The sequence below is a fragment of the Cucurbita pepo genome, chromosome LG13, assembly GCF_002806865.2.
Source record: "Cucurbita pepo subsp. pepo cultivar mu-cu-16 chromosome LG13, ASM280686v2, whole genome shotgun sequence".
NCBI lineage: Eukaryota > Viridiplantae > Streptophyta > Magnoliopsida > Cucurbitales > Cucurbitaceae > Cucurbita > Cucurbita pepo.
The window spans coordinates 7,161,932-7,181,008 of NC_036650.1; the positions used below are offsets into that span (position 1 = coordinate 7,161,932).

A 19,077-nucleotide genomic window follows, 5' to 3' on the forward strand; every position below is an offset into this window, starting at 1 on the left:
TCCAATGTCCCTCTCCTGTTTGTAGACGTTGCAAAGGGTATCCGATTCTCCTCTCTCTCTCACCTAGGGTTTCGTGGGTTTCGAATATTTAGCTCATTCTCCATTCATCGCATCTCGAAACGGATTTAGAATTGTTTATACAACCAAACAAAACGTCTAGGTTCTAGCCTAAAAGTTCAAACCTTTTTTGTCCAAGAGATTAACGTATACAGAAGGACAATACATCTCGATTCTTCCTCCTTCATAGACCCTAGTCTATTCGTAACGACTTAGGTTATAGGTCGTGTCGGATGTACGTAACACTCCCGAGGACGGATTAGGGCAACGAAAATGCATAGGTGTGTTTGGATGGTTGTAGATGTTATTTTGTGGGGAAGAGGGAATAACTTTTGGCATGCCAAAAAGTTTAGTGGAAATTAAAAATAAAAAAAAATTAATTAATTAATTTTAAATAATAATAATAATATATTTTTCAAAATTTTTAAATTTAAATTTTATTAAAAATATATAATTAAATTTAAATATTTAAAAATAAAAAAACAATATTTTAAGATGATATGATTCCACTATCCAATAATATATATTCAAAACTTTTTATTTGGTTGACATTTTTTTTAGAATTATTTATAAAAATAAAAAGAATCAAATTATTCCAAAAAAAAAAATTAATTTCTTGATTTATGTTATGCCTTTTGTAATCTAATAATCGGGACGATGGGATTAACTAACCACTGAGCCCTGTTCGGACGGTAGAAGATAGTTGCCTATCATACGGCTCACCAACTTCATTTGCCTCTATAGAAAGATCGCTCTGAGTAAGATCAGATACAGTTCTACGAAGGAAGAGATTGGCGGGTCGAGAACGTTTTCAATATGACTTTATAAACTATAAGGGTCGGTTTCGTATGCAACCTAGTTCTCTATTTTGAATGTCCTAGACTTTAAGATACGAACCAAATTTTAAAATTTGAATTTGATAAATATTAAGTGTAGGAAGCTCACGTGCTCGATAAATTTGAAATTTGAATTTAATTAATGTGTTTGTTTAACTCTACACAGAGCTCACGCGCTAGATAAATTTCGATTCTATGTTGGGTAAAAAAAAATTACCACGGTGAAAGGGGGGAGGGGTAAATCCAGGTCAATGTGATGAGATGTGGGTGAAGTTGTCACAAAATGTCAAACTAGGGGTTGACATGGGAATCTCTAACCTGCTGGCAACTGCATGTCACGTGATGGTGTGCACGTGTGCCATCCCATCATCATTATTATCTGCAAAAAAAGTTAATTAAAAAAAAAACAATAATCCACGTTTAATAAATAAAAAAACATCGTTGTACTAACAAACATTTTAATTAGTGTTCTGTATTTATTTTCATATTCTTATCCAAAAAAAAAACATTTTGGTTCCTAAATATTAGGAGTGTCCCATGATCTTGTAACATGACCAACCGATGTTACTCTATCCAAACTATTAATGTTGGGTTGGACTAATTTTTTTAAAAAAATATTTGGGTCGGGTTGAATTTTTTAAAATCGAAATTTTGGGTCGGGTTTCGAGTAGACATTTTTTATCGGGTCAATCAGACTAAATCGAAAATAGAGTTACAACTTAATTCTACCCTACCGTAATTCTAAGATCAATGTAAAAGTCAATAATGGTTGACTATTTGTATCTGAAGTTAGTTATGTTGTGACTTGTGAGTGTTTGATATTTCCCGACAATCCAGCCCGACATAAAAATAGAGGGTTGAGTAGAGTTGTGAAGTTGATTCGAGTCACCAGCTCAATTCGTAAAATTTTAAGCGGGTCAAAAAGATTATATACGTCTAATTAATGGTCGTAATTTTTAGATGTAAAGTTGAAATCTTTAATAAATGGACCCTTTCATATCTCTAAGAGTCAAACAGCTATTAGATGTGCCTTTAGGGAGAGAGAGACTGGACAGCAGCCATTGGCCACTAACGCCAAAGAAAAAGGGATTTTTTTCAAGCATAGTTTAGCCCATTTGCAAAAGGTGAAAAAAAGGAGCTTAAAGGGTATCTTGCCCTAAACAAAGGGCATAGTATCCACGTTAGTTGGGAAGGGTCTCCCTGCAAACGGCGATACGTAACGGGTCAAAACAGACAATATCTAATAGTAGTGGGCTTGGATTGTTACAAGTAGTATTAGAGCTAGACACTGAGCGGCGTGCTAGCGAGGATGCCCCACATAAACTAGAGAGGAGAACAAAAAAATTCTCATAAGGGTATGAAAATCTTTCCCTAATAGATGCGTTTTAAAACTGTGATAATCAAATGGAACAATATCTGCTAACAGTGAGCTTAGGCTGTTACAAATAGTATCATAACTAGACACTAGGGCAGTGTGCTAGCAAAGATGTTAGGCCTCCAACAGGGGTGTATTGTGAGATCTCACATTTGTTAGAGAGAAAAACAAAACATTCCTTATAAAGGGTGTGAAAGTCTCTCCCTAATAGACGCGTTTTAAAACAGTGAGACTGACAACGATATATAACGAACAAAAACAAACAATATCTCATGATTTGGTAACTTCTTTTAAGATTTGAGCGTAAACAACGAATTGGGGTTGAGTGTTGTCTTTGGAGAACACAGAATCTATGGAGCATATTTACATCCACTTTGAAGCTAAAAAAATGGATGAAAAGTTAACATTTTTTTGTTGTTTAATGTCGGAAAACAGTGTGGGGGAATATTGGAGTAGAAAATTTGGATCGAGACAAAAAAAGAATATAATCTTTTGGCCAAAAAAACAATATTTTATGGCTCAGAACATTTGGTTGATAGGTCATTTCATTTCAATGCCTAAAAGGGATGTTCTTAGAGAATAGTTCCAAGCTTTTAACTCAACCCATTATAGCTTTGCCCATAGATTTGTCAACTCTTAATAGTGTTAACTAAACCATGATGAATTTAAAGAAATGAATTGAAATTTGGAGCATATTCAATGGAATCCCAAATAAAAACAATGGAAAAATAAAGACTGTCCTTTTTATTTAACCTCAACGCTGAGACAACAGCAGCACAGGTCAAATCCTCAAGGCTCAACGAGCTGCCACCGCCGCCGCCGCCGCTGCTGCTCTCTTTTGGCGGCCATGGACATGAACGAAGCTAAGTTGAAGGCTTTTTGGAGTGTTCTTCTTCCGTTATAGAGCTGTTTTTGTCTTGTGTTTCGTGTTGTTCTCTCGACTTTTACTAGAGGGGGCTTGTTCGAGATCTGGGGTTGCTGTGAAATGGGTAGCAAATGGAGGAAGTTGAAGGTAGCTCTTGGGTGGAATCTATGTGTTCTTGTTCCAAGAACAGATGAAAGTGCTACCCCTTTGGATGATTGTGATACCACTGAGAGATTCTCTGATGCTGCCCTGCTTTCCCCTGCTGCTCATTGGGGCTCATCATCTCGCCCTTCAACACCAATACCAACACCTTCTTCTCATAAAAGTGGCATCAAAGCTTCAAAGGTTGTGGATCTTCAACCTTTGTTCTTTAAGTTTTGTGGAGATTTGTTTACTTTGATTCATTTGAGTTTTGTTGTTCATATGTTTTCTGTTTGTTGAAGAAAGAGGTTTGTTTTGTGGATACTTATGGACTAAAGGCTTACTTACTTTGAGTTTGTGCTCATTTCATAGATGAACGGCTAGGATCCGATGTCGAGCATCGGACTCGGGTAGCTTAACTTGCTTGTATACAAGAGCATGCTCGCTTTGGCTCATTACGTATAGCCGTTAGTTTCATGGTTTTCTAACGTGTCTGTTAGGGAATGGTTTCTATAACTTTATAATGAATGCTTTGTTTCTTTCTCTAACCGACGTGGGATCTTACAATTCGTCCTCTGAGTCCAACGTAAGGTGTTGTTTCAATACATGTTTCAAGGAAACGGTTTGGAAATGAGGCTAGCTGGCAGTTTTACGGTTTTAAAACGTATCTGTTAGGGAGAAGTTTCCACACCTTTATAATGAATCCATATCGTGTTAGTTCAATACATGTTTGAAGGGAACGGTTTGAAAACAAGGCTAGCCCACCGTTTCCTCTTCGGCTTTCGTTTTGATCTATAGTTTCTTTCTGGATTTGATACTTTGCTATTGCTGATGAATTCGTGTGACTGATATCGTTGTTTCGACATTATTCAGCAGACATGCTCGATTTGCTTAACGGAGTTGAAACAAGGAGGTGGACTCGCTATATTTACGGCTGAATGCTCGCATTCGTTCCATTTTCACTGCGTCGTGTCGAGTATTAAACATGGCAATCGAATTTGCCCAGTTTGCAGAGCACAGTGGAAAGAAATTCCTGTTCAAGGTCCCAGTTTGGATTCTCCTCCTGGAACAGCATCAGCTCGTCCTGCTGACTCGAATCAAAATAATGCCTTAATGACTGTCGTTCGACGATTACCTCCTCGAAGGGATCTAAGTCGACGACTCGTTGTTCCACTATGTCAGGCTCCCGAGCCAGGCGTGTTCGATGACGATGAATCGTTAGGTAACCAGACGATTTGTGCTGAAAGTTCTTGCAACAAGAACAGTGCAGATGGTGACTCTACTAAAATCATACAGATGAAAACATATCCCGAGATTTCCGCTGCTCCAAAGTCAAAATCCTACGACGAGTTCACCGTACTCGTCCATCTTAAAGCTGCTGCTTCGGTTAGGAGACAAAACTGCGCTGGAAATCAAGCTAGTTTGTCACAGTTTTCTCGAACTCGTCGTGCACCGGTTGACTTAGTAACAGTTCTCGACATCAGTGGTAGCATGGCAGGTACTAAACTCGCACTGCTTAAACGAGCAATGGGATTTGTAATACAGAATCTTAGCTCCAGTGATCGACTGTCGGTAATTGCGTTCTCGTCAACAGCTCGACGCCTCTTTCCTCTTCGTAGGATGACTGATACGGGTCGACAACAGGCCCTGCAGGCTGTCAATGCTTTAGTTGCTAATGGTGGAACCAATATTGCTGAAGGTCTAAGAAAGGGTGCTAAGATAATGGAAGATCGAAGGGAAAAGAACGCTGTTTCGAGTATAATATTGTTGTCCGATGGCCAGGACACGTACACGGTCAGTGGTTCGGGGGTTAACCAAGCACAACCGAATTACCAGCTGCTTCTCCCTCTGTCGATGCATTCGAAGGACGAGTCGGGATTCCAGATTCCGGTTCACTCTTTTGGATTTGGTGGGGATCATGATGCCTCGTCTATGCACTCGATTTCCGAGATATCTGGAGGAACGTTTTCTTTCATCGAGACTGAAGCTGTGATCCAAGATGCATTTGCACAATGCATCGGCGGGCTCTTAAGCGTGGTTGTGCAGGAGCTACAAGTAGCAATCGAATGTGTACACCCAAATATCCATCTTAGATCACTAAAAGCTGGAAGTTATCCAAGTCGTCTGATGGTTGACGGTCGCACCGGGTTTATCGATGTCGGGGACTTGTATGCCGATGAAGAGAGGGACTTTTTGGTCTCGACCAATGTCCCTATAGAGCCTTCCTGCAACTCAACACCACTACTAAAAGTTCGATGCGTTTACCGGGATCCAATCACCAAGCAAACGATGACATTGGAAAGCGATGAAGTAAGGATCGAAAGGCTCGAAATGGGAGGTGGACAAGGGGTCGTTTCAGTGGAAGTGGATCGACAATGCAACCGACTCGAAGCAGCCGAGGCAATGGCACAGGCAAGGATAGCAGCAGAACAGGGGGACTTAGCTGATGCAGCTGCCATACTAGAGAAGTGTAGGACGGTGTTGTCGCAAACGGTATCCGCGAAATCTCACGACCGATTATGTGTTGCCTTAGACGCCGAGCTCAAAGAAATGCAAGAGAGGATGGGTAGCAGATATGTATACGAGGCATCGGGAAGAGCATACATTCTTTCGGGACTGAGCTCACATTCCTGGCAACGAGCAACAGCAAGAGGCGACTCGACTGATAGCTCGAGCCTGGTTCAATCGTATCAAACTCCATCGATGGTGGAGATGCTTACTCGATCGCAGGCTACGTTTCGGGGTAGCCCATCGGCTCAGAGCCTTGTGCAGCCACTGTTGTGTTGTGGATCACAACCAAAACCAAGGTAGTAATGATGATCATGGTTGAATCCTAATGAAGCTGTAAATGAACAATGGGGAGAAGGGTGAAAGGAGATTTTTGTTTCTTTGGGTTACTGCGGGGTTGGTTGGTGTACATAAAAAGAAATGGGTATAAGTGTGATTGTGTCTCGAACTCTTTAATAGTTCAACAGATATTGTATGCTTTAGCCCGTTACGTATCGTTGTTAGCTTCACGATTTTAACTGTCTACTAGTGAGAGGTTTTTATATCCTTACGAGAGACGATTCGTTCCTCTCTCGGATGGCGTCCTTACTGGTACATTGTCGAGTGCCCGACACTGATATCATTTGTATCAGTCCAATCCCACCACTAAGATATTGTCCACCCATTACGTATCTCTATCAGCCTCACGGTTTTAAAACGCATCTACTAGTGAGAGGTTTTCACACTTCATAAGGAATGATTTGTTCTCCTCTCCAATCGGTGTGGGATCTCACATCATCACCCTCTCTCTCTCTCTCTCGCGTTAGATTAGCGGAATGCAACCATTAGGGGATACCATTGATTTATATTATAACATGGGTATAAATGAGTCGGGTTGGGTTGGTTGAGGAAATCTTGATCGAAGCCAATTCGACGCTTTTCCTACTCAATCGACATGATGATTCGTTATCCTCTCTAACCGGTGTGGGATCTTACATCATCACCTTCTCTCTCACATTCGATTAGCTGACTGCAATCATTAAGGGATACCATTGATTTATATTATAACATGGGTATAAATGAATCGGGTCGAGTTGGTTGAGGAAGTCTTGATCGAAGCTAATTCGACGTTTTTCCTACTCAATCGACATGTCTTCACTCGTGATCGCTTAGAGCTCCTCTTCCATCAGTAGGAACTTCCAACGAGTCAGCCACTTGCTAGAACTAACCGATTGTTCTGAATTGAGAATAATAACGACATGAATTCTTCACTTACATGCCTAGATATAGTCGTTTGCACAATAGGGTTGATGAAATTGTATGTGTGAGGGAGAAGTCCATATTATTTTCCATGATTTTAGTGATAGAAAGAGACCGTTAAGGATTAGATTTGGGTTGACTTTGACCATGTAAACAGGACAAGACAGAGAAGCAGAGGTTGTGGGTTTTTTTTTTTTTGGCAAAACCCTAACTTTTTTTAAGGTTGACATTCCCATATATTGGGAACCATACATTTTTTNAAAAAAAGAAAGAAAACATCATCCAACACAACCACATTCGATCACAAAGAATTAATCATAACTAATTAACTATTAATCAGTTGGATTAGTTAAATTAATCTCGACAAAAGAAAATGTTCTAATTAACACCTCCAAAAGGGCTATGCTTATATGCAAATTTACGCTTTTACCCTTTTCACTTCAACTTGAATTCTTTAGAACTAGAAGTATCGTAGCTAATAAAATGCATTCGTTAATATAAACAAAGTTCTATTATCTCTTACGATATTACAACTATCAACTATCAATTCAAACGTTAAGTGAATGGAACATGTATTTCCTTCTCTATTGGAGTTTCGATCTCTCCGTTCACGATATTGAAACTAAATAGGAAATGAACAAAAACTGTAATAATCCAATCCCATCGCTAGCAGATATTGTTCGTTTTGGTCCGTAGATTTCCATACCCTTATAAAGAATGTTTCGTTTCCCTCTCCAATGAACATGGGATATCACAAAAACCTATGGTCTCGCACCGGTTGGTACTTAGGGGTATTGTTGACCAAAATAATATATATAATAAATAAATAAATAAATAAATTTAGAAGGGTAAAATGGTAATTGTGGATATGGTTATGGTTTTTGCTGTACGCCAAAATTCAGCGTGCATTAAAAAGGAGAAGAGGGAGCGGAGGGAAAATTGAGAAAGAAGAGGGAATTTCTCCGTGAGAATTCGGAATTGGGATTTGTGTGCCGTTGATTCTCTGATTTCCTTCGTCGGAATCAGAGAGTCCTTCGAATCTTCCGTTTCTCAGTAACAAATTTCTCCTCATCTTCCTTCACAATCATACTACACGAAAATCTCCGTTTCAGGCTGTTTTGGGCGAATATTTTCGCATCAAAATCGACTTCCATTCGCCGTTCTAATCGCAATGCTCTAACGATCATTCGTCCCTGTTTCTGCAGCGAGTAGGTGCACTTGTTCCTTCTTCTCCAATGGGAGCCCTAAAAAACGACGGCAAAATGGAAGGTTGGCTCTATCTCATCCGGTCTAATCGGTTTGGGTTGCAATACTCGAAGAAGAGATACTTCGTTCTCCAAGATGATTGCCTCAAGAGCTTTAAATCTGTCCCTGTTTCTGAGAATGAGGTAGTTAATACTCGTTTATTTCAATTTCGGTTCTGTAATTTCTGGTTTTGTTTGGTTGATTTTGATTTGGTTTGGAAGAATTGTTCCTTGATCATCCTGTTTCTTTTTTATTGAGCATATTTGACTCTGGTTGATATGATACTTTGTTGTTCTTCCGTATGGATGGAAATTGGGAACAGATGAGAGATGCTCGGGTTCACATTGTTCATGTTATAGCTTTTGTCTTGTCTGTATAGATTATTGCACCTCTCTGGATTATGGATATGGATATTAAGAATAGTTGTACGTCGATATGAATTATTGCTTTAACTGAAGATATTGTCGTTATGAATTGGCAATGAGCACTGCCTTCGAGGAGAACTTTGTGGAACTTGTAGGAATTGGGTTTTGATTTGTTCAGGCCTTGGTTTCTCGTGATCTTCTAAAACAATGTGCCAACAATTTTCTATTCATCTTGTTTGTGCGCATATTAAGAAAAGGTTTCTATATTCTCATAAAGAATGATTTGTTCTCTTCTCCAACCTACATGGGATCTCACAATCCACTCTCATTCGAGGTTCAGCGTCCTTGCTGACACTCATTCCTTTCTCCAATCGATGTGGGACCACCCAATTCACCCCTTCGAGGCCAGCGTCCTTACTGGAATACCACCTGTGTCTACCCCTTTGGGGCTCAGCCTGCTCGCTGGTACATCGTCCAGTGTCTACCTGTGATATCATTTATAACCGTCCAAGCCTACCGCTAGTAAATGTTGTTCTCGTTGGACTTGGGGTTCCTCTCAAGGTTTTTAAAACGTGTCTGCTACGGAGAGGTTTCCATACCCTTAAAAAGAATGTTTCGTTCTACTCTCCAACTGATCTCCAACTGATTGGGATCTGACAAATTTCTATTTGCATTTTGTAGTTTCTGCCCTGAACCTAGATTGATTAAAACAAAATGGTTCTGATTGATCATATGTTTTTCACCAGGAACCAAACAGAAGTGCCGTGATTGACTCCTACATTCGAGTTTCAGATAATGGGAGGGAGAGTATTCATAGAAAAGTACGTGGTGGTAGAGACTAGTATCTCTAATTGGTCATTTCTTGAGTAAACTTGTATTCATAATTTCCTATGAAATCTGCAGGTGTTCTTCATCTTCACACTTTATAATACCGTCGATCAAAATGATCAACTCAAGGTGAAGTTAATTCTAGGCCATACAACATGTTTTGGAATGTATTAAATTGTAACTTCCTTAAATGTACCTTTATAGTTGGGAGCCAGCAGCCCAGAAGATGCAGCAAAATGGATCCACTCGCTGCTTGATGCTACATTGAAGGTATAAGAAATTGTACTCATAAACAAAGTGTTTTCCCCATGGTCGAGGCTTATTTTTCACTGTGCATCTAGGGCTGTTCGGATCCAGCGAGGAACTTTAAGGATCGCTCCAAGAGACAGTATCCAGCTTTAAGGTATATATTAGTTTCATTCTCTGGTGGTTATATGGATGGTGTGTGTTATATGGATGGTGTGTGTGTGTGTGTGTGTGTGTGTTATGATATCATGCATGTATTGAATTTTTGGATAGATTTCGAGGGTCAAAAAGAATGGACTGTAAGCCTTCAATAGACTGGACTCTCTATTCCTCTGTACAAATGGAAGCAATGACATCTGATGTTATTGCACCTTCCCCATGGAAAATTTTTGGTTGTCAGAATGGTGAGACCCGAATTCCTCATTTGCATTCATTCAATTAGCCAAAAGTGGATATATGTTGAGTTTGATTATTTGCAGGCTTACGGCTTTTCAAAGAATCAAAAGATAATGATTCCCATCGTAGGGTAAGCTTTCCTTTTTAACTCCTCACCTGTGTTCTGTTACATGCTTTCAATTTTCATTTGATCCTTTTGTTCTTTGTCAGCAATGGGATGATCATCCCGCTATTATGGCAGTTGGTATGGTTTGTGGAACTTCCGAAGAAATTTTTCGGACTATTATGTCTATTGGCCCATCAAGATCAGAGTAAGATTCTTATAATATAAGAGACTAAAATGATCCACTTATGTCTCTTGATCCGCTAATAGATATTGTTCACTTTAGGCGTTCCTAGTTTAGAGAACTAACTTCTCACGGTCTCGCAGATGGGACTTCTGCTTCTACCGTGGAAGTTTAGTTGAACACCTTGATGGTCATACAGATATCATACATATGCAACTATATCGTGATTGGCTACCTTGGTCAGAACTTCTAATCTTGTAGTATTCTAGTAAACAAAAAAATACACACATATGTAATGCTGAACGTGACAACCTTTCAGGGGGATGGAAAAGAGAGATTTTCTTTTGCGTCGATATTGGAGACGAGAAGATGATGGCACATATGGTAATAATTTTCAGGAGAAATTGAATGCTTGGGGAATTTGAAATCTATAATATCTACCCCTAACTTCTCTCCCCTGTTTCTGTCTGTCACAGTGGTTCTATATCATTCTGTGTTTCACATGAAGTTTCCACCACAGAAAGGCTACGTCCGTGCTTCCCTTAAAAGTAATGTATGCAATACTAATTAACTGTGTAGATAATGTAAAGAACAGCATAGCTAACACTCATTCTTAACCCATTTTCCTCAATCACCTTGGTTCTTCCCCATCTTTCAGGAATTATAAATAAATAGTTTTTCTGTACTGAAATTTCTACCTTCTGGAGTATTGAGTGGGTTGTAATTTGTTCTAATAACAAGTATCTTATATGGATGCACATTCAGGTGGAGGGTACGTTATAACTCCAGTAAACGAAGGTAAACACTCGCTAGTAAAACACATGCTTTCAGTTGATTGGAAGTTCTGGAAACTATATCTGCGTCCTTCATCTGGAAGAGATATTACTATCCGGATGCTAGAGAGGCTTGCAGGTATTAATATACTTCTTAGAGCATCCTCATGATATGTTTTGGCTTTTGTTTTAGAATTTAGATATCCATTGGAGGTTTTCTCAAACTATAATGCATAATGCCAGCACTAAGAGAGCTATACAGAGCTAAGATTGGTGATTCTTCATCTGAATTCTCATCATCTGGTAGAGACCTTAGAAATTTTGAGCTGCCTCAGAGTGAAATGGATGAGATAAAGACAGAAATACAATCTCCTGAAGAAATGGGGAAAATCAAAGAGGCATTTTCAAAGGAGAATGAAGTGGAAATGCCTCGTGCTAGTTTGATTGGATTAAATGATGCTGTTGATGAATTCTACGATGTTCCTGAACCTGCAGAACTTCACCATTATGAGAATGAATGGACGTCTGACTTGACTATGCAACAGATGGTACTTTCTTATTGCTAAATTTACAGTTCCTTACATAGTTGTACCAACTTTATTCTTTTTTGAAATCTGCAGAATATGTCCCAGACCAAACTATCATCAGCAGCTGTTTTTGTGAAGAAGTTGCATGATCTTGCAGGTACTTGTTTTCGTGAAAAAGTTGCACGATCAGCAGCTGATTAGAATTATTTCAAATGTGGAATTACAAGCTTTATTTAGATTTCATTCTAAAGAATCAAAGAATTTGTGTGTTTCAGTTCAGAAGAAGGGTTATGCAGAATTACCTGAGTTGCCTAGAGAAGAAAGTATGCCATACTCCTATGGATCCACGCTTCCAAAAGACCCCAACTTTTCTCCCTGCAGTGTGGCATCGGCAGATCCCTCTTTGTTTCTGATACGAGGCAAAAACTATTTGAAGGACCACCAGAAGGTATGCTTTAATGTATATGGCTGTGTTTCATGATGAAGTCCAAGCCTATAATCAAACCAGGCAGAGGAACTTCAAATATTAGGGTTTTAAAGATATTTGTTAAGAAAATTTTGGATCAAGCACAGCATGGTGTACTCAGACTGTGTACAGTCAGTAATATTTTCTGAATTTAAGGTTGACAGCGTTGTAGAGCTATATGTTAGTTGGTAAGCTGTTATTTCTCAGCTGATTTCTTTAGCTCTGCTTCAAAAGTTAGCAGTCTTTTTCATTGATCAGATAAGAGTAGATTCTATTCACAATGCAGGCTCCGATCAATTTTAAATTTTAGAACAAAATGGACTTAGCTCATTTCTTCGGTTAGTGTAACCGCCCAAGTCCACCGCTAGCAGATATTGTCCTTTTTGGAGTTTTCCTTTCGGACTTCCCTTTAAGGTTTTTTAAAACGCGTCTGCTAGGGAGAGGTTTCCACACTCTTATAAAGAATTCTCCGTTGTAGGATCTCACAACTATGTTCTCATCGACGGCAAAAATGGGATATAATTTAGTAATTGATAAAATTAAAGTTGGAATTGGACAAATGTTCTTTACCACATTTCTCTGTATCAGATCAAGGCAAATGGCACGTTGATGCAACTGGTTGGTGCAGACTGGCTAAGGTCGGACAGGCGAGAAGATAATCTTGGTGGGCGTCCGGGTGGTATTGTTCAGGTTTGGCTTGGTTTTTCTAATCACATGTTTGTCAAAAACCTTCCTAATTGAGTAGGAAAATGGCTGATGTTGGTTATATATATGCAGAAATATGCAGAACGAGGTGGACCAGAATTCTTCTTCGTTGTTAACATACAAGTAAGTCGATTCAAGGTTTCTTTCCGGCCACCATAATCGAGTAGGATCAAAGCTTACCCTTTGCTGCCGTGAAACGTGATTTAGGTTCCTGGCACAACCACGTACACCTTGGCAATGTATTACATGATGAGGACTCCTCTCGAGAGCAGTCCCTTGCTCAAAAGCTTTGTTGAAGGAGATGATGCCTTTAGGAATTCAAGATTTAAGCTCATACCTTACATTTCTCAGGTCAGTAACAGAGCCTACACCTATGAAGAATCATCAAGAAATCCGTTGTTTGACATTCTCCATTGGATATTATATTGTCAGGGATCATGGATAGTCAAGCAAAGTGTTGGGAAGAAAGCTTGCTTGATTGGTCATGCACTTGAAGTACATTACTTTAGTGGGAAGAACTATTTGGAGGTGAACTAACTATAATGATCTCTCTATCTCACCCTCTTATCATATTATAACTCCTTTTTTGTGTGTGAAATCAGCTTGAAATTGATGTTGGATCCTCAACAGTCGCAAGGGGGGTGGTCAATCTTGTTCTTGGTTATTTGAACAATTTGGTCATAGAAATGGCTTTTGTAATTCAGGTAATACACCTCTGTCTATAACAAGGTCTTGAAATGGCTTTATTTGCCTCATTACATTTTTCTTTGATTATGGCAGGGCAACACGCAAGAGGAGCTCCCCGAGATCCTTCTCGGGACGTGTCGACTCAATCATTTGGACGTGACTAAATCACTACTGATAAAGCCATGAAAATAACTGCCCTGAAATTCTCAACCCTCTAAGAACAACAAGAATGGGACCCTCTGAATACAGATTTACATCAAATTCTTTTCTTGATTAACAATGTATAGAAGCTCTGATTTATTTATTTTTATCCAATCTGAATTCTCAGCTCAATCGTACGGTGCTTTTGTACCATCAGGCTATTTTAGTCAACAGCCAAATTATTATAATTTAAAAAAAAAAAAAAATTGTTTATTCATAGGAAATTCTTATGCAACTTTTTGTGTTAATTCTCTCTCTATCATTTAAAGGGCAAATTTGTCATTTCACTTTTGTTTCAATTATCGCATTTGGATCCATTGTTCGTGGCCACGTGCTCGAAGCAATCCAAAAATTCAATTATATTTTACTTAAATTCAAAAAATAAAAAAAGCAATAGGGGTAGTATTGGTATTTCAGTTGAGGTAGTTCATGTGGAACGATGAAGGGAACCAAAATTGCGTTTAGTTTTTAGAAATTATAATCATTCAAAACACAGGCGGAGAGAAACGCCGTACCTGCAAAATCCGCGGCGGAACCGACGGGAGGAACACGAAGCTACGGCGGCAGTGGAGAAATCCATAGCGAAGATGCTGAGTCCATAACAACAATCGTATTCAGATTAGCCGTGAAATCCAGAACAAACCTCGACGGAGATTGAATTCAACACACAAACCTAACACCAAAAATTGTGAACGACGACAGGCCATCAGAGCCAAGAAGAAATCGAGAGCCAACGGAGCAAGAAGAAATCCAGCGGCCGCACATAAACGGCAGCGTCGGCGGTGTGATACGGCTGGGCAGCGCGAGAGCGAGGCGGCCGGCGAACAATTTTTGAAACTTGATTTAAATCAGAGGATTTGAACTGAAGAGTTTTAAATCGATGTTTGGTAAGTAAAAACCAGAGAAGTGGAAGAAAAATAATAATTAATTATTATTTATTCATAGGTTTACTTTTGGGTACACATTGCAAATGCTTTAAAATTTGGGGGCAAAGAATAAATACGAAAAACTCAGGGCCAGCTTGCCTTCACTTTACAATTTTATTATTATTATTATTATTTAATTTTAACTAAATCATATCAATTATGTATTTGCTACCAAATATTATAACTTGCCAAATTTACTAAATTTAAGTTTACAAAGTTCAATAATATACATAACTTTTTTAATATAAAATTTAGCATATCCAAATAAAAAAATTTAATAATTGAAACAATATTTACCATAAATATTTATACATACAAAACTTTAGAAAAGAAATGGTTAAGAAATAGTGGAATTAAAAGTTAGATATTCATTAAATCAAGGTGTTAAATCAACATCCAATTTTGAAGTGGATTTCGCACTATCATTCCGGGTAACGCTTGTATCCTGTGTATTACAAGATAGAGTTAGCCGATGCTTATTCCCCCGGCACAGAGTTAGCCGATGCTTATTCCCCCGGCACAGAGTTAGCCGATGCTTATTCACCAGCACAGAGTTAGCCGATGCTTATTCACCAGCACAGAGTTAGCCGATGCTTATTCCCCAGCACAGAGTTAGCCGATGCTTATTCCCCAGGTACTATTCCCCAGCACAGAGTTAGCCGATGCTTATTCCCCAGGTACTGTCATTGCTACAAGCTGCTGGCACAAAGTTAGTCGATGCTTATTCCCCAGGTACTGTCATTGCTTCTTCTCCAAGAAAAGAAATTCACGACCTGTAGGCATTGCTTCTTCTCCAAGAAAAGAAATTCACGACCTGTAGGCCTTTTATCTCCAGCAGCATTGCTCCGTCAGGTTTTCGCCCATTACGGAAAATTCCCCCCTCCCGTAAGAGTCTAGGCCGTGTCTCAGTCTCAGTGTGGCTGAGAGGGGTGTACATTCAACTCGACAACCCAGACCAACTCAACCCAAACTAACACGAACTATGAGGGTTGGGTTGGAATAGCATTTCGAGTAGGGTTGGTTTCATTTTTCTGAAACCGGACTGAATCGGTTCGGTTTCGGGTTCGTGAGCAAAACTTTCGAGTTGACCCAAGCCAAATAAAAATATATAAAATATATTAAGAATCCTACTGTATTAATAGGTGTCGAGAAGGCAAATACATGTTCTATTATATATTAATAAGATTGTATCCAACTCATTATAATTATAAAGGGTGATAAATAAAACTTTTAACAAAAAAATTTTAAGTACACCTACTGATAGATCACCACTGATCATAAGTATAAAATTCTTTAATCATTTCATCACTGAATCCCGTATAGATGTTGTGAAACAACATCTTGAGCATACCTTTGAACTTTGGTGAGAAATTTGAAGATGCTTAGTTCGTTGAGGAGAATGATTGAAAATATCTCTAGCCAATTTGAGATACAGAGATTAGGAGGCTACGAGAAAATTGCTATAGAGACCGGTGATCCCAATTCATTTGTCGTCGTTGATGACAACAGTNTTTTTTTTTTTTTTTTTTTTTTTTTTTTTGTCGTGTCGTCGTCAAAGAGACGAATGAAAATAAAGAGTGAATGTGTAGGAACAAGGTTCAAGTCTACCTGAGACTTAGCTGCATACATACTGCACTTCTTGACATCTATGATAAAGAGCTCATCTCTTCTGCATGATCGCAAAGGCAGAGAACCTATCACTGTCTCGTCTCCGCACTTCTTGACACCTATCGTGATAATAAACAATTCATCTCTTCTGTCGCTTCATCGCAGGGGCAAGAGAACTCATACTCATCATCTCTTCTGTCGCTTCATCGCAGGGGCAGAGAACTCATCACGTCTCAGCTGTGATACCAAGAAAGAAAAACAAAAGAGAGATTGAAAGTTTTTTTTCATTAATTAATGCTCACAACGTTTAAATAAGATACCAACTACCAAAAATAGAATATATATATATATATATATATTAACTGATTACGGATCTAAAATATTTTTATTATTTATTTTCAAATAGATAAAACATATTTACCATTATAAAACTTTTTTAATACATCTTTATTTTCAATTTTGTGTCGAATAAATTTCTGAACTTTTGAATTTTTTTTTTTACTTTTAATAGGACTTTTAAGATATTTTTTCAATAATTCAAATTTCTTCCATTAATAATTAGACCCAAACTAATTTGAAATGAAATCAAGTAAAAATAGTTGAACTTGAAATATATAATTAATTATAGTTCCGATTTAAAATATATAAATTATTTTTAAAAAAATTAAATTAGAATCGAAAAACGAAATAAAAAAAATATATATATAAATAGCCATTTGATTCCCACTCTGTCTTCAACCAAAAATCAAATCCCGCAGTTTCTCTCTCTAAGCTTTAATGGCGTTTAGGGCATAGCTGTTCTTCATCTGGAACCATTTTCCTCTGGTAACTCTATGATTCTGCTTCTCTTTCATATGAATTTCAAATTCAAATTCCAAAAAGATATTTAAATGTTTTATTTCTCTCTCTCTCTCTTTTCATTTATTCCTCCGTTTTTGTTCGCTGCTTCTTCAAATTCCTCACTCCATAATCTCGCTGTTTCTTTAAAAATCGCATCTCAGATCTGTAGGATCCAACACAGATTCAGAGTTTCTTCTACTATAAGTTTTCGTCTGCGTACTCTGATTTATTTAGTGAAAAATTGGAGACCGATTATGGAAGGAAGTTTAGGCGACGAAATTGACTGTGGAAATTGCTTTGATCATATCGACGACCTTCTAGATTTTTCTACTGAAGACCTCGACGATGTTCTTATGACCACTACCGTCACCGCCGCCCCATTCCCTTCCATTTGGTCCACCGCGGCCGCATTCCCTTCCATTTGGTCCACAGCCGCCGCATTCCCTCCTATTTGGTCCACTACGGCGGCAGTGGCGGATACTGGTTGTTCTAGTATCGGCCTCACTAACGATCCCATTTGGTCCGCGGCGGTAGCGGATACTGATTGTTCTATAGCTAGTATCGGCCTCACTAACGATCCCATTTGGTCCGCGGCGGTAGCGGATACTGATTGTTCTATAGCTAGTATCGGCCTCCCTAACGAGCTCGTGAGTTCAATTCTGTGTTTAAGATTCATTTTTTTAACTTTTGAAAAATTTAAATTCAAATTATTATCCTTATTAATTAAACTTAAAATTTAAATTTCCAATTTAATAGCTTATTTTTTTTATATTTAAATTCAAATTATTATCTATTTAAACTTGGAATTTAATAGCTTTTATTTTTTTTTTATAAAAAAAAATTAAAAATTAAAAATTTGTTGGATCGGGCTGAGCTTGTTGAGCTTCGGGCTGGGCTTCCTTGTTGAACTTCTTTGTCGACTTGGGCTGCTTGTTGGGCTTCTTTGTTGGCTTGGGCTGGGCTTCCTTGTTGAACTTCTTTGTTGACTTGGGCTGCTTGTTGGGCTTCTTTGTTGGCTTGGGCTGGGCTCCCTTGTTGAGCTCCTCTATTGACTTGGGTTTCTCTGTTTCAGTACGAAGATATTATGCCATCGGAATGGTTCTCAAATTTAGACGATTCCTTCGCCGGCGCCGGAACCCAAACCGTCAGCAGCTCGTCGTCGGAGTCGAACAAATTTCGCGTCTCAAGTCCTGTTTCCGTTCTCGACAATAGTAGCGAAAGTAGCAGCAGCAAAAGAAAAGAGCAAGCCGACGACGCCTGCAGACGAGACGACGCTAGCAGCAAGCGACCACGGCAGTCATTTTTCATTCCCCCACCACCACATCTCGTGTCGCCTACTAGTTCATCGGATTCGGAGAACTCGGAGAACTCGGAGAACTATGGCGAGTCCTGTTCCCCTCCGCCAGCCGAGAAGAAAATCAAATTGTCATCAAATGATGCATTTAATCCACGAGGCGGCTCCAGGAGATGCTTACACTGTGAAGTGACGAAAACGCCGCAATGGAGAGCGGGGCCATTGGGGCCTAAAACTCTGTGTAATGCTTGCGGTGTTCGGTACAAATCCGGCCGCCTCTACCCCGAGTACCGGCCGGCGGCGAGCCCGAGTTTTGTCTCCCGTTTGCACTCTAATTCGCACAAGAAGGTTATCCAAATGAGAATTAAATGAGTGGAAAAGCTCATTCCACATAGAATAGAATTTGTTTTTTTTTTTTTAACAAATAGAATAGAATTTGTTTGTTTTTTTTTTCAACAGAATAGATTTGCCTTTTTTTTTTTAACAATAGATTTTCTTTTTTTATTAGTCTTATACCAATAGAATAGAATAGGATTTTGTTTTTTATTGGTCTTATACAAATAATAGTATTTATACAAATAATACCGTGATTGAGAGAGCCGTGATTGAGAGAGCCGTGATTGAGAGAGCCGTGATTGAGAGAGCCGTGATTGAGAGAGCCG

General features: G+C 38.8%; 3 protein-coding genes across 4 annotated transcripts; all 3 read left to right on the forward strand.

The window, feature by feature from the left end:
* Positions 1–2,956: 2,956 nt before the first annotated feature.
* LOC111809415 lies at positions 2,957–6,272 on the forward strand. Of its 2 annotated transcripts, none has more exons than XM_023695869.1 (2): positions 2,957–3,478; positions 4,151–6,272. In XM_023695869.1, exons 1-2 carry the CDS (start codon positions 3,254–3,256, stop codon positions 6,083–6,085), a joined length of 2,160 nt encoding a protein of 719 aa, XP_023551637.1. In that variant the 5' UTR covers positions 2,957–3,253; the 3' UTR covers positions 6,086–6,272. The 2 variants fall into 2 exon arrangements, with proteins under 2 accessions (XP_023551637.1, XP_023551636.1); XM_023695868.1 differs by having other exon boundaries at positions 2,958–3,478; positions 4,148–6,272.
* Positions 6,273–7,925: 1,653 nt separating this feature from the next.
* On the forward strand, positions 7,926–13,964 carry LOC111808118 (protein ENHANCED DISEASE RESISTANCE 2-like). The gene is made up of 21 exons (XM_023693929.1): positions 7,926–8,409; positions 9,378–9,452; positions 9,535–9,588; positions 9,664–9,729; positions 9,801–9,862; positions 9,979–10,109; positions 10,185–10,231; positions 10,312–10,412; positions 10,532–10,627; positions 10,708–10,772; positions 10,865–10,936; positions 11,154–11,300; positions 11,405–11,709; positions 11,782–11,845; positions 11,964–12,136; positions 12,743–12,844; positions 12,932–12,982; positions 13,067–13,210; positions 13,292–13,387; positions 13,462–13,563; positions 13,640–13,964. Exons 1-21 carry the CDS (start codon positions 8,257–8,259, stop codon positions 13,730–13,732), a joined length of 2,199 nt encoding a protein of 732 aa, XP_023549697.1. The 5' UTR covers positions 7,926–8,256; the 3' UTR covers positions 13,733–13,964.
* A 3,411-nt stretch (positions 13,965–17,375) lies between these two features.
* LOC111809308 (GATA transcription factor 8-like) lies at positions 17,376–18,787 on the forward strand. The gene is made up of 2 exons (XM_023695749.1): positions 17,376–17,768; positions 18,194–18,787. The coding sequence occupies exons 1-2, from the start codon at positions 17,376–17,378 to the stop codon at positions 18,785–18,787; spliced, it is 987 nt and encodes a 328-aa protein (XP_023551517.1).
* Positions 18,788–19,077: the final 290 nt, after the last annotated feature.